Source organism: Lactuca serriola, chromosome 4 (genome assembly GCF_051521515.1).
Source record: "Lactuca serriola cultivar US96UC23 chromosome 4, Lser_US96UC23_V15, whole genome shotgun sequence".
Taxonomy (NCBI): domain Eukaryota; kingdom Viridiplantae; phylum Streptophyta; class Magnoliopsida; order Asterales; family Asteraceae; genus Lactuca; species Lactuca serriola.
In genome coordinates this window covers 344,356,313-344,371,869 of record NC_136411.1, presented here as the reverse complement: position 1 = coordinate 344,371,869, position 15,557 = coordinate 344,356,313, and the positions used below count along the sequence as shown (strand labels likewise).

At 38.0% G+C, this 15,557-nt stretch overlaps 1 protein-coding gene across 1 annotated transcript; it reads right to left on the bottom strand.

The window, feature by feature from the left end:
• Positions 1–14,458: 14,458 nt before the first annotated feature.
• LOC145097526 (uncharacterized) lies at positions 14,459–15,355 on the bottom strand. Its single transcript, XM_079035102.1, has 2 exons — positions 14,801–15,355; positions 14,459–14,666 (listed from the first exon to the last, which is right to left on the bottom strand). The coding sequence occupies exons 1-2, from the start codon at positions 15,266–15,268 to the stop codon at positions 14,586–14,588; spliced, it is 549 nt and encodes a 182-aa protein (XP_078891228.1). The 5' UTR covers positions 15,269–15,355; the 3' UTR covers positions 14,459–14,585.
• Positions 15,356–15,557: the final 202 nt, after the last annotated feature.

Below are 15,557 nucleotides of genomic sequence, written 5' to 3'. Positions count from 1 at the left end.
TGCTATGTGCTAGGGACAGTAGGGGGAGTTAGTCCCCTAAACATCCGGTCAGTAGGACCGAAGGGGAGGCCAGCACCCAGATATGCTAGGCAGTATCCGGTCGAAAGGACCGAAGGGGAGGCAACACCCAGATATGTTAGGCAGTATCCGGTCGAAAGGACCGAAGGGGAGGCCAGCACCCAGATATGCTAGGCAGTATCCGGTCGAGAGGACCGAAGGGGTAGGTCGGGCACCCAGATATGCCTGACAACTTTTGTATGTGATTATGTAGTATGTGGTCCAATGGAGGAACTCACTAAGATTTGTGCTTACGTTTTTCAGTTGTTGTTTCAGGTACCTCTTCTTTGAAGGGGAAGGAGCTGGCGCGGTAGCGGCACATCACACGCACACACTGGTTTCCGCATTTACGAGATTTTCTGGGATTCGTACTCTGATGTATTGATGATTGTATGATTGACTTTTAGACTTAGTTTATGCTTGTTATGGATTGATCAAACAGTGTTTTTAACTAGTAATATTTTCTAAAGTAATGTTTTAAAAACGAAATTTTTGGACGTAAATTTTGGGTCGTTACATCCCAAGCCTGACCCATTCAGTTTTCTTTGCGTTACAGGTAATGACACAAGAGTATCAGTTGGTTGAATTGACGAGAGATTTTGGATTATAGACCAGTAGATGTAAATAACTGCTGTAAGGTTAAATTGTATTGTTTATGCTTTTTGGTCTGTATCGGAATATGACTTCCTGATATTTTATTATTTAATGAAAAGTACATTCTCTTTGAGAAATGTTTTGATAAAGTTTTATCATATTTTGTTTGGGAACAAATTCCGCAACTGTTTTCTTTAAAAGATTACTCTGATTTTAAAACAAAGCATAAACAAATCGGTCTTTTCTGGTCGTGAAAATTGGGGATGTCACAGCAGATATCAAGGAAACCCTGGCAGAGCACATTGGACCGCAGTCAAGAATATTCTAAAGCACCTTCGGAGGACCAAATAATTGTTTCTTGTCGTCGGTGGGAGTGATGACTTAAGGGTGCGAGGGTATAGTGATGCCAGTTTTCAGACCGACCAGGACAACTACCGTGCTCAGTCGGGCTGGGTCTTTACACTAAATGGAGGAGCAATGACTTGGAAAAGTTGAAAGCAAGAGACCATAGCTTATTCAACGTACGAATCAGAGTACATAGAAGCGAACAAAAGCATCAAAGGAGGCGATATGGTTGAAGAACTTCATCGAAGACCTTGGAGTTGTGCCAGCCATAAAGGAGCCTATGGAGATTTTGTGCGATAATGAAGGAGCGGTTGCCTTGACCAAGGAACCGAGGGATCATGGTAGATCCTGACATACCGACAGGAAATATCACTTTATTAGACATTGGATAGAAGAGGGACTCCTCGTAGTGAAGAGGGTATCGTCAGAGGATAACCTAACAAATCCCCTTACGAAGGGACTGAGTAGGGTTAAGCACTTGCAGCACATTAGAAGCATTGGGCTGAAGGACGATATTAGTTTAGATTAGATAGCTTCGAAACGTGTAATAGATAAATCGTAATTAACATTTGATGATTAAATAAAGGAGTATCATTTATAAGTAAAGTTAATTTCTTGTGTTAATTATTTACCTATTGTTTCATTTTGCATATCTTGACTTCCAGAATAATAAGTTATTCGAACAGTCAACAGTCGCTCATACTTTGGAAGTAGGTATGAAAGAAGACTGTCATGAATTGGTTTGTAGATTGTCTAAAGTGTATTAGACATAACAAAGTTTTGCTGCAACATTCATGAGTGCTTATGAAATAAGATTTGAGCATTGGATTAAACCTATGCTTGGTGGCATCACTTCATGGAATTTATCACGAGTGATCGCAAAACAATAATATCATATAGTCTTTAAACCTAGATATATGGTTTATTGTTTGCAAGTTGGTTGTGCATTGATAATACGTAAACACATCAGTAACTTGATGTTATAAAACACATTATTGTGCATGATTTGATGAGTGAATAGTAAATGCATATAAGTCAAAGTTTATCTGATCCTTTTATCATAAGAGGGTAAAAGCGATATTTGGGCCCCTCGATGATTTGGTTTGACTTATGTGTCGGGCCCGGTCAGGACTAAATTGATGTGTTCAATTATTTTCTATGTCAGACGAATCAGAGATCAAGAAAAAACTGTTGTACAACAAGTATAACTATGTTCCAGGTATTTGTCCGCACGATATCTTGAGAACGGAGGACTATACAATCCCTTGTCTAAAGGACGAGTCAGAGTTCGACAACGACTTTTAAGAGCTACGAATGCTAATCGGATCCTAAAGTCGTACTTGCGTTTATAGTTATTAGACTTATCCAAGTGGGAGACTGTTGGATTAGTGTCTAATTCCATAACTATATTTGGTATGTACTTGACCTGGTTGTAGTATGGTCCTTTTGGGTTGCCTTCACCAAAGCAACTGGACTGGATGATTAATGGAGAAAGAGGATGTTATGGTTTATTAATATATTATAAGAATAATATATTAAAAGAGAAATCATATTGTTTAATTAATATTGGTCAAGAATTAATTAAGAAATAATTTTGTGGATAAAAGAAATTAATTAAATAAAGGGGACTGGTATTGCCAATTATAAGATAATTGGATTTGGGCTGTAGATCCTTATGGATATGAAGGGGGACGAAATTTGGAGTGGAAGCCCACTATGATTTCGTCCATGGCCTTATCCTAGAAGGTTCTTTGGACTTATTAAGGCCTAAGTCATCCAATTAGGGTTTTGACTGAAACCCTAGTAGCACCACTATATAAGGAACCCCTAGGGCATCAGAAATCGGCCACTAGAAACCCTAAGACTCCTTAGAGCCGATTTTGTGCCTCCATTCCCTCTCTTCAAAGATCATCTTCTTGCCTTGGTGTTTGCAAGCCATTAGAGGTATTACAATTGTGATACTAAGATTTTTAAGTTGAAGATTCTTGCTACTTGTGAAAGGTAATCATCTAAACTTGTTTTAGTTATTATTTTCAGATTTTGTATGCTAGATCTAGGGTTTGTAAGCTTTGGATAAATTTTCATGTACAATAGAAAAACCTAGATCCAAAGCTTTAGGGTTTTGCATGTGCACCATATGATTGTTGCTTTTCTCAAAACCCATCACAAAAATCGATCGATCTAAAATTCGAATTTTGGGCTGTGCCTTGCTTTGCCAAATCTTAGAAAAATCATAAATTCCTCATACGAAATCAGATTTGGGCTTTCTTTTTATACACGCTCTCAGTTTAATGTATACTACAACTTTCATTTATATCTCGAAGGCTAAAAAGTAGTTTATTATAAATTCACTTTTTACGTTACGCAGTACCGTGCCGGTTTAAACGTAAAACTTCAACGTGTCATAACTTCTTCGTTATAACCCGGATTTTGGCGTTCTTTATATTTCTGGAATCCTTATCACGACCACTACCAGTTTCTTCATAGGTATTGGGTTTATCTACACTTTTATTTTGGGCGCTTATTTTCATTCTTAATTTATTATATCTTTATAAACAAGTATATAAACACATACAATCACATCATTGATAATTCACATAATATTCAAGTAATTCCTTTTTATTACTTCAAAATGAGTTATAATGGTTGAAGTTGACTATTACATCATTATAATAATGTGTAGCCCAGAAACACGGGCGTTACACTAATCCCCATCAAAATTAGAAACATATACACGATCCCTCAAAACACCAGCAACGCCATATCACATTAATCGAACTAAAGTTATTGATTCGATCTAAATCACAAAAAATCAAGAGAACAACAACTCAAACTAGAACGTCACTCTTCCTAAATATAGATCATGGCAAACTTTTATACTGAGAAGCTAGGGAACAAGAAGAAAAAGAAGACTCAAGTAGGTATATCGACAAATGTATTCAATGTTTGGACTTTTATAGTTCTTATTATTAGGTTTCAATCAATCTTTTATTTTAAGATTTAGGATTTTGTGGGTAGCGCTTTTAATGATTGAGATTGTAACATCCTTTTTTTCTTGGTACGATTTGTTTTTAAATTAAATTGTTTGTGATTTTGAGTTTTAGGGGTTTTTGGAAGCCACGACGTAGAGTTATAGGCTTTCCAACGTGTACCACGTTATAAGTCGTGACGAGAATTTAGTGTGAGTCATGACGCGTCGCCGCTGGACGTCTCAACCCTAATTTTTTGCGTTTTCGACCCTATTTAAAGGTATTAACATTTTAGGGTTTGCATTCTCAACCTCCAAAACATCAGTAACAAAAATTACAGCCTTAAGTGTGTGTTATAGTGTGTGTGGGAGATCTTGAGCCTTTGAGTGCCATTTGGCGAAGAAGGAAGTGATCTTATTGCTTGTTCTAGTTGAGATATTGCATTGCTAGCCTCTTCTAGACCATGGAAAGGTACAAAGCTTCCACCTTTATTACAATTTCGTTACTGGTTCTTTTTGTGAGAGTCCCATGTTGGTCATTTTGGGGAATATTCTTGGAGAATGAGATACTCTAAAACCCTAAGATGATTTTATGGGGATTTTTAGACTTAAGATGTTAGAAAAAGGTGTCTTCTTGGTTTCCCTTTCAACATGCACAAGTTCTTGTCCTTAACAACATATAGAAAGTTAGGATTTGAGTTTTTAGCTTGTTTTGGTTTGGAAGCGGATAAAGTTGGAAACTTTATCCATTAAGTTCCTTAAAAGAATCAAATTTGAACTTTTTGGCTATGGACTTATGGGATTAAGTGTTGGATTAGTGTCTAAGCCCGTAACTATATTTGGTATGTACTTGACCCGGTTGTGCATGGTCCTTTTGGGTTGCCTTCTCCAAAGCAACTTGACAAGGTAATTTAAGGAGAGAGAGAGAATATTATGGTTTATTAATATATTATAAGAATAATATATTAAAGGAGAAATCGTATTTATTTAATTAGTATTGGTCATAAATTAATTAGGAATTAATTTGGTGACTAAAAGAGATTAATTAAATAAAGGGGTATAAACTGTCAAATGTATGATAGTTGAGTTTTGGGTTAAGGAAACTTAATGGACTTAAGGGGGAACCAAATTATGATGGGGATCCATCATATTTTCGTCCTAGGCCTCATTCCAGAAGGTTCCTTGGGCTGCTTGGTGGTTAAGCTGTCCATTAGGGTTTAGACTGAAACCCTAGTAGCCTGCAAGTATAAATAAGACCCCTAGGCTATAGAAACCGGCTACCCTTGACTCTAAGAGAACCCTAGGCCGATTTCAGCACCTCTCTCATCCTCTCTCATATTGCCTTCTTGCTTGTGGGGTTTGTAATCCATTAGAGGAGTTACAATTGTGACTCTAAGCTCAAGATCAAGAAGATTACAAGGATTCAAGCTACTTGGAAGAGGTAAAACACTTAAATCTGTTTTCTTTATGATAATTTCGAATTATATATGATAGATCTAGGTTTTTAAGTCTTGGATTCAAATCATGTACAATAGAGAAACCTAGATCCACGCATTAGGGTTTGTATGAGCACATATGACTGTTCTTATGCATAAAACCCATCAGTGGTATCAGAGCCTTGATTGGTTTCAATTGTATGTGATGCTTAACTATTTTGCTTGCTAAAAATCGAGTTTCTTGCCTCTGCCCGACTTAAATCGGCGAGTCAGTATCTAGACTCGGCGAGTTCAGAGCTGACTCGACGAGTTCGTGCGTCAGGCAGAGGATATTTCGAGATTTAGTCTTGGATTTGATGCCTAAATCGTTTTTTGAAGTTAAAATCCGAATTTTTTCTTAATTAAATGATTATCCTTGCCAAAACAATAGATAATTTCAAATCTTTTGAATATTGGTTGTTTATATGATAAATATGGATAATTTAAAATTATTTGGTAATTATCTTGTGACTAAAATTGGATTAGGTCAAATATAGATAATTATGAAATTAATTGTTTAATTTAAATTATTTGTTATTTGGTCCCTTCTGTTTTGAAAAGTTCAAAAATTTGCCCTCAAGTTTTAAAATTTGAATTTTGTGATTAAAAGTTTAATTTTGAAGAATTTAAATTTCAAATCCTTAGAGTTTTACAAGTTTAAAATTCAACCCTATACTATTAGATATTATTACAAGCTTAATATATATATATATATATATATATATATATATATATATATATATATGTATAACTTAAAATGCTAGTCTTACCGTTAGTAGGCCTCATTCATAAAGTCTGTCTATAAGGTGGGTCTAAGGTTGCTGCCTATAAAATGGCGCTTAATGGGTGTACACTCACAACCACCGCTTGCTTGACTGGTGGAGGGTCGTTAATCGAACGGGTAGGGTAGGGCAATCCTCTCCTCATTAAAATTATAATGTAAGATACAAAGTAACTACATGTTTTACAAATTCCCAATCTTAGTTACTTTAGGGTAAAATGTGAAAATGATGCTAATCCATGGAATTACACTTCGCATCCTTGTCAAACGTTGGCGGAGCGTGTGTGGTTAACTGGCACACTAATTTGGGGATGACATTGGTGGCGAAGGGTGACTCGATGTTTTGTCAGAGATCAATGGAGCGTGTGTGGTTTACCGGCACATTGATTAGGTGATAGGGACATTGAGTGCACCATGTTGATTCGCATGGTTATTCACAACTTGTTTGCGATCCTCGGTATCCCAGTCGCAAATTTGAAGTGCATATCGAGATTTTAACATGCCATTGAAAAGTTCAATGAATCTCAAGGATCTAGGAGTTTTCAATACATTTAAAACCTAAATTTCCTTTTCGTTTTTCATGGTGAGAATTAGTGAATCGTCATTCACTTACCTTCAAATTATTTACTTTTAGAGTACGACATCCCTTTCTAAGTTGTAAATAATGTTGTTGGATCCTAGCCCTAATTTCTCATTTGGGTGTTTAATTAGGGATTCATTTCTAATCAAACTTTGTTCCTTTTCTATTTAGATTTCTGCAAACAACAACAACAATGCTTCTGGGTCATTCTCCTTGATGAACCTGTGTCAGAAAGTGACATTTGATGAGTCAAACTTCAACGAGTGGATGAGGTATATTCGCATGATCACACGCTACGAGGACAAAGAATATGTCCTCGATGAAAATCTTGAAAAGATCATCCCAGATGTTGCTACTCCTGAAGAGCTGGCCGCTTTTGAGGCCCACGAGCGTGATGCTACGAAAGTTCACTGCATCATGCTGGTCACCATGAACCTCGAACTCTAAAATTCCTATAAGGACATGTATCGGTATGAAATGCATCAGGATTTGCTGGATAGGTATCACCAAAGCGCGAGGCAAGAGAACTATGAGATCATAACTAACATGATCATCGCTACGATGGGGAGTGGAGAATCCCTAACCTCTCATTTATGAAAAATGCAGAGGTATGTTGATCGTCTTCTCAAACTTAATGTTAAGTTTGATGAGGATTTGGCTATCGACATAATCCTCCACTCCTTGCCCTCCTGCTACAACCCATTTAGGATGACCTACCACATGAACAAGGAAGAGGTCTCCTTGAGCAAGCTCCAAGGACTCTTGAGGACTGCTGAGAGCAACCTCAAAGACAAATCCGTTACACCATCCCCTGCTGTGGCCGATCCTATGATGGCAATAGGTCAAGGAAAGGGTAAAAAGAGGAAGGCTCCATGTAGGAGCCACCAAAAGGGGAAGCCCCATGATGGTTCATCCTCAAGTAGGACCAAAGCAGGCCCTGCTAAACCCTCCTCCGATCCCAAGGAAGCAGAGTGCTTCTATTGTCACCAAAAGGGCCACTGGAAATGAAGCTGCCCTCAGTATCTCCAAGATATAAAGGATGGGAAGATCAAGCCCACCTTTGCAGGTATGTATTCTATTAAATCTAATAACTCATCATTTGCTACTTCATGGGTTCTTGATACAGGGTGTGGTTACCACATTTGTTCTGATATGCAGGGACTAAAAAGAAATAGGGAGGTGGAACATGGAAAGATGAACCTGATTATGGGAAACAAGTTGTTATTCGCCAGATATGGCAAGAAACGTTATTTCATTTCATGGGTTGTTTAGACAAGGTTTCAGATATTATTTTGATAATAGTAATGGTTCTATTAATGTTTATTTGAATGGTGTCTTTTACTTCAATGCATTACCTTGTAATGAGATTTATGAATCTGTGATGGTTATTGATAATTTAGGAAATAATGTTTTAAATATTGTTTCGTCTACTAGTCTAGACAAAGCATGCTTGTGGCATTCTCGCCTTGGCCATGTCAACAAGAAACGCATAGCCCAACTCCAAAAGGATGGAGTGTTGGAGTCATTCAACCTTAGAGACGATGACACGTGTGAATCTTGTTTACTTGGGAAGATGACCAAATCACCCTTTACTGGCACTTGTGAAAGGGGTGAGGGTTTATTGGATCTCATACACACCGATGTGTGTGGGCCCTTTAGATCCACCATAAGGGATGCTTGCCGCTTCTACGTTACTTTTAAAGATGATTATAGCAGATATGGATATATCTACTTAATCAAGCAAAAGTCAGAAACCTTTGAAAAGTTTAAAAAGTTTAAGAATGAAGTGGAGAATCAGCTGGGCAGGAAAATCAAGATGCTTCGGTCAGACCGAGGAGGAGAGTACCTAAGTATTGAGTTTCACGACTATCTAAAGGAATGCATAATTGTTTCGCAATTGACACCTCCGAGGACTCAACAATTGAATGGTGTGGCTGAGAGACGTAATCGGACCTTGTTGGACATGGTTCGTTCTATGATGAGTTGGACTTCGTTACCAATAGATTTCTGGGGGTATGCCTTAGAGACTGTTGCCCATATCCTTAACTTAGTTCCCACCAAGAAGGTTACCAAGATTCCTCACGAGATGCGTACAGGGAAGGCTCCCTCGTTGGCACATATTAAGGTTTGGAGCTGCGAGGCTTTCGTAAGACGAGAGACTCACGACAAGCTCGAACCTCATAGTGAGAAGTGTTATTTCACGACTATCTGTAAAAGTCTTTTGGCTATCTTTTCTATAGACCGAGTGACAATGTTGTCTTCGTTGCTAAAAGAGGAATTTTTCAAGAAAGGGAATTGATAAGCCAAGAAGACAGTGGGAGGAAAATTGAACTTGAAGAGATTCAAGATCAAAGCGATGAAGGAACCTCTGACACTGGCAATCAACCTGAGGAGGAATATCCTGTTGAACCTGTTGACGAGTCCTTACCTCTTCGACGTTCCACTAGGGCTAGTGTTCCACCCCAGTTGTATGGATTTCATATTACTACTGAAGGGGATACGTTTATTAGTGATAGTACACTAATAAATTTGGAAGAAACTAGCAGCTACAAGGAAGCCATGGTAGGCCCGGAGTCTGCGAAATGGAATGAGGCGATGGATAGCGAGATTCAGTCCATGTACAAGTACCAAGTTTGGAATTTGGTTAATAATGTACCTGGTCGCAAGACAGTCGGGTGCAAGTGGATCTTCAAGAAGAAGACGGACATGGATGGGAAAGTGCATACTTATAAAAAGCGATTGGTTGCGAAGGGCTTTACTCAAACTCCTGGAGTTGACTATGATGAGACCTTCTCACCAGTTGCGAAGATAAAGTCTATTGTGGTAATGCTTGCAATAGTTGCGTTTCATGATTATGAAATATGGCAGATGGATGTGAAAACCGCTTTCCTCAATGGAAAGTTGGCTGAGGATGTTTACATGAATCAGCCAAAGGGTTTTGTCGATGCGAAGCATCCGAATAGAGTATGCAAGATTGAGAAATCCATTTATGGATTGAAACAAGCGTCTCACAGATGGAATCTTTGTTTTGACGAGAAAGTTAAAGAGTTTGGCTTTCTGCGAAGCGAAGATGAATCTTGTGTATATGTCAAAGCCAGTGGGAGTATAGTGAACTTCCTGGTATTGTATGTCGATGACATACTACTCATAGGAAACGATGTCCCAACCTTGCAGGAGGTCAAGTCTTGGCTTGGGAAATGTTTCGCTATGAAGGACCTCGGAGAGGCTGCTTATATTCTGGGAATAAGAATAGTAAGAAACAAGGAAAAAAGACTGATAGGACTCAGTCAGGATACATACTTGGATAAGGTACTAAAGCGTTTTAGTATGGAAAATTCCAAGAAAGGGGAGTTGCCAATCCAAAGAAATACCAAGTTGAGTAAGACTCAGAGCCCGAGTACAGAGGCAGAGATAGCTGATATAATCCGAGTACCTTACGCTTCCACAGTAGGCTCTATCATGTGCGCTATGACTTGTACTCGCCCTGATGTGGCTTTCACTTTGAGCATGGTCAACAGATATCAGGGGAACCCTGGTAGAGCCCATTGGATTGCAGTTAAGAATATTCTTAAGTACCTACGAAGGACCAAGAAATGGTTTCTAGTCCTCGGTGGGAGTGATGACTTAAGGGTGCGAGGGTACAGTGACACTAGTTTTTAGACGGATCGGGATAATTACCGATCACAGTCGGGCTGGGTCTTTACCCTAAATGGAGGAGCAGTGACTTGGAAAAGTTCCAAGCAAGAGACCGTAGCTGATTCAACGTGCGAATCAGAGTACATTGCGGCGAGCGAAGCATCAAAGGAGGCTATATGGTTGAAGAACTTCATTGGAGACCTCGGAGTTATGCCATCCATAAAGGAGCCAATGGAAATTTTATGTGATAATGAAGGAGCGGATGCCTTAACCAAGGAACCAAGAGATCATGGGAGATCTCGACATATCGATAGAAAATACCATTTTACAAGACATTGGGTAGAAGAGGGACTCCTCGTTGTGAAGAGGGTATCATCAGAAGAGAACCCAGCAGATCCCCTTACGAAGGGACTGAGTCGGGTCACACACTTGCAGCATGCTAGGAGCATTGGGCTGAAGGATGATATAAGTTTGGATTAGATAGGAAATGTGTAATAGATAGTTTGTACTTGACATTTGATAAATAAATAAAATTGTGTTATTTACGAGTAAAGCTACTATCTTATGTTGTTTATTTATCTATTGTTTCAATTTTGCATGTTTTGACTTCCTGAATGATAGGATTATTCGGACAGTCCACAGTCGTTCATATTTTGGAAGTAGATATGAATGAAGACTGTCATGAATCGTTTCTAGATTGTCTAAAAGGTTTTGGACATAACAAAGGTTTGCTATAAAGTTCATGAGTGCTTATGAATATGATTTGAGCATTGGAATAAACATGCGTTTGCTGGTATCACTTTGTGGTGTGTTACATTAAGTGATCGCAAAGAGATAATATCATATAGTCTTAAAACTTAGAGATATGATTATTGTTTGCTGGTTGGTTATGCATTGATGATGTATAAACGCATCAGTAACTTGATGTTATAAAACACATTGTTGTGCATGATTCAATTAGTAAATAATAAATGCACATGAGTCGATGTTGATCTGTTCCCTTTATTCTATGAGAATAAAAGTGATATCTTGGCCGCTTGATGATTTGGTTTGACTTATGTGTCGGGCTCGGTCAAAATGAAGTTGATGTGTTCAACTAAATTCTATGTCAAACAAATCGGAAATCGAGGAACAAATTTTGGACAATAAGCATTGTCAGTATGATATCCAGAACAGAGGATTATACGATCCATTATCTGAAGGACAAGTTGATCAGAGTTGACAGCGAAGTATAAGAGCTACGATTGCTAATCGGATTCTGAAGTCATATGTGAGATATAATTACTAGACTTATCCAAGTGGGAGACTATTGGATTAGTGTCTAAGCCCGTAACTATATTTGGTATGTACTTGACCCGGTTGTGCATGGTCCTTTTGGGTTGCCTTCTCCAAGGCAACTTGACAAGGTAATTTAAGGAGAGAGAGAGAGAGAGAGAATATTATGGTTTATTAATATATTATAAGAATAATATATTAAAGGAGAAATCATATTTATTTAATTAGTATTGGTCATAAATTAATTAGGAATTAATTTGGTGACTAAAATAGATTAATTAAATAAAGGGGTATAAACTGTCAAATGTATGATAGTTGAGTTTTGGGTTAAGGAAACCTAATGGACTTAGGGGGGAATGAAATTATGATGGGGATCCATCATATTTTCATCCAAGGCCTCATTCCAGAAGGTTCCTTAGGCTGCTTGGTGGTTAAGTTGTCCATTAGGGTTTAGACTGAAACCCTAGTAGCCATCAAGTATAAATAAGACCCCTAGGCTATAGAAATCGGCTACCCTTGATTCTAAGAGAACCCTAGGCCGTTTTCAGCACCTCTCTCATCCTCTCTCATATTGCCTTCTTGCTTGTGGGGTTTGTAATCCATTAGAGGAGTTACAATTGTGACTCTAAGCTCAAGATCAAGAAGATTACAAGGATTCAAGCTACTTGGAAGAGGTAAAACACTTAGATATGTTTTCTTTATGATAATTTCGAATTATATATGATATATCTAGGTTTGTAAGTCTTGGATTCAAAGCATGTACAATAGAGAAACCTAGATTCAAGCATTAGGGTTTGTATGAGCACATAGGATTGTTCTTATGCATAAAACCTATCATTAAGAGCTTAATGTAAGTTGGCTGAATAGTCGAAATTTGCAACATGACCATTAGGGTGTCGTGACGCGAGTCATGATGGTCAGTCGCAACTGTTTTGTCGTTTAGTGTTCTCGACACGACCAAGGAGATGGTCGTGATGCAATTGACCGTTATCTGTTGACTTTTTGACCAGCTGGACTTTTGGTCAAAATTTGAGGATTGACCTGTAGTCTGAGGTTTGGCCTGTAACTGTTATGTCGGTGATTTGTGAGACTGTTTTTGGTGTGTGTGCACTTGTAGATGTGATTCCTTCAACTTTCAGCTCAGGTGAGCCATCTCACTATTATGTGTTACGATATATGTCCCTTGCATGATAAGATCTACTGATACTATAGTATGTTGATTGTATGAATAGGCCTGCAGAGTCAACTATATGCTGATTGATTAATTATATAATATGTTGGTATGTTTGTTTTGGGAGTTGATGGTTGATTGGAACTAGAGACGAGAGCCTAGAATACTTGTGTTATTGGTTAGGCGTGCACTAGAGCCAGTAATCATCGTTGATGACTAGACATGCACTAAAACTTTTAGTTGCCTTCTGTACAGGTGGATCATCACTAGTGTTGAGAGCTTTGTTTGTATACAATGTATATGTCTTGCGATATGTGGTACTGTAGGAAACTCATTTAACTTTGTGGTTACAGTTATAAATTAATTTTTTTTCAGGTATTTTTTCTAGATCATCGGAAGGATCCAACTTGATTGTAGTATACGTGCATCGCAAATGATCATGTTTTCAGACTTCCGTTGGTTATGATGATTTTGATACTTTGTTTCCCATGATTTGATTTTGATATATTGACATTATGGTTTGAGGATGTTTCGAATAATTCATCCACTTTGATCTTTTTATGGAAATGTTTTGGATATTTACTAAGTTTTTAAAAGAAAATTTCGGGTTTAAATTTAAGACGTTACAGAGATTGTGCTACTTGTGACGATACTTTTGATGACCACCAACTATTTGAGATGTGATCTCTACCAAGTCAAAGCAAAGCCTTTGAGCATCTTGTTGTCTCTTCACATGCTTGTCTAGTAGCAATTGCTTTAATTTGCCTTTTATACGGTCTCTAGAAAATATGGAATTTAAAAGTTTCTGTTTGTCGATCCTTGTCCAAAAGATTTTCAAGGGACCATGTTCAGAAGATTTTTTTTTTCGGTAAATGACTATCAACAAATTATAGGTTTCATGGAGAAAAGTTGGCAATTCATTTCTATAATAAAACTTTTATCACCTCAAAAAACCATAAAAGAATGGACAAGTGCGGGGCGAACGCAAATTTTATAGTATAGGTGTCACGAAAATTTTAAGTAGCATCACGATAGTAGGAAAAAAAAATCGAAATTTTTTGCATTGTATCCGGAAAAATCAGGTATTACTGGTGCCAGTATCGGCACCGTAATAGATCCGCCCGTGGATGAGTGATTATCATGTATGATTCAAATAATTCGAAATTGTATCCGGAAAAACTTTGCTTTGAACCGGTGGTATTTTGTCGTTGTTAACAAATTTCATTTCATTCTCATCGTATTCCTACATACCAAACAGATTAATAATCTATTTTATTCCACTAAAGTAACCAAATATAATAATTAAAATGCTAATGATCCATTTTATTATATTGTCAAATTATACATTAACAATTAAATGATAATGATCCATTTTATTAGATTGTCAAATCATTAGGTCTATTTTATTCTCTTTGTTGTTCCATTCATAAATACCAAATAGACCTATAATGAAAATAAGGCTACTTTTTCTTTTTCTTTTTTTATTAGATGAAATAAATCACACAACAATAACATTATTTTAACTAGTGATGGTGAAATTTCATGCCTCTACCAAGACAGCTAGACTTTGTCTCCATACAAAACATAAATGTGGTAATAGTATATATTCGTAAACAAAATACAATGATAGGGAAACAAAAGGCAATTACAGATCATACAAAAAAATAAATAAATTTCAAAAATAATAAATAAATAATATAAATCTAGAGCCAGCTGAAAGCAGCCAATCCCATCACCAAGCTCCCCACCACCATATGTACGCTCTTTACTCTGTCGGCTCCACTCTGCAAATTTCAATTTTCACACCAATTAATAAATCAAATTATATAAAATTAAAATTATAAAATTATAAAATAAAAAATAAAAAATAAAAACATAAAGCGGTTAAGTTCAGCTAAAAGTAAGACATCGAAATTACCTCGTCGGCGACGTCGGCTGAATTAGGAGCAGGAGAGGGAGAGTCATCGCCACTCGGTCCAGGAGAAAGTGCCTCGGTAGGCGACGGCGATGGAGCATTCTTCTTCGTCTTCCTCTTGCTGGGTGCCGGAGCAGAAGCTTCAGGTGTAGAAGCAATCTCTGGTGCAGGAGAGCTCACTGGTTCAGGAACCGGTGGAGATTCAATCGTTGGAGGAGAACTCACCGGCACCGCAGCAGGTGGAGAACTCACTGGCACCGCAGCAGGTGGTGAACTAACCGGTGTAGGAACAGAAACCATCGGAGGAGCAGAAACTGGAGACTTCGCCGGCGGTGCTACGGTTGGTGAAGCAGTAGGCGTTACGACAGTCGTAGGAGGCGCAATCGTTGGGGAAGCAGCTGGGGCTTGACCTCCGACGGCGGCGAAAATGGCGCAGATGAATGCTAGAACGACGACGTTCTTCATTTCCATGTTTGTTTCTAGAGAGAGAAAGTGAGACTGTTTGTGTGTGTTTGAGAGAGAGAGTGAGGGAAGGGATGAAGAGTAAAGAGCCGGAGACGCGAGTATAAGTAGCCGTTAAGGTAAACAATGTTCGCTGTGTTCGTACGTGTGGGTCCCACAATGACAATAATTACACGTTATACGTGTTGTTTTTTGTGGGACCATGTAACGGCTTTATACAGCTGGAATATTTTTTCACATGGGCCACCGAAACTTTGTTGTATATGGGAAATAATTCAAAAGTATAAGGGGGTCTATG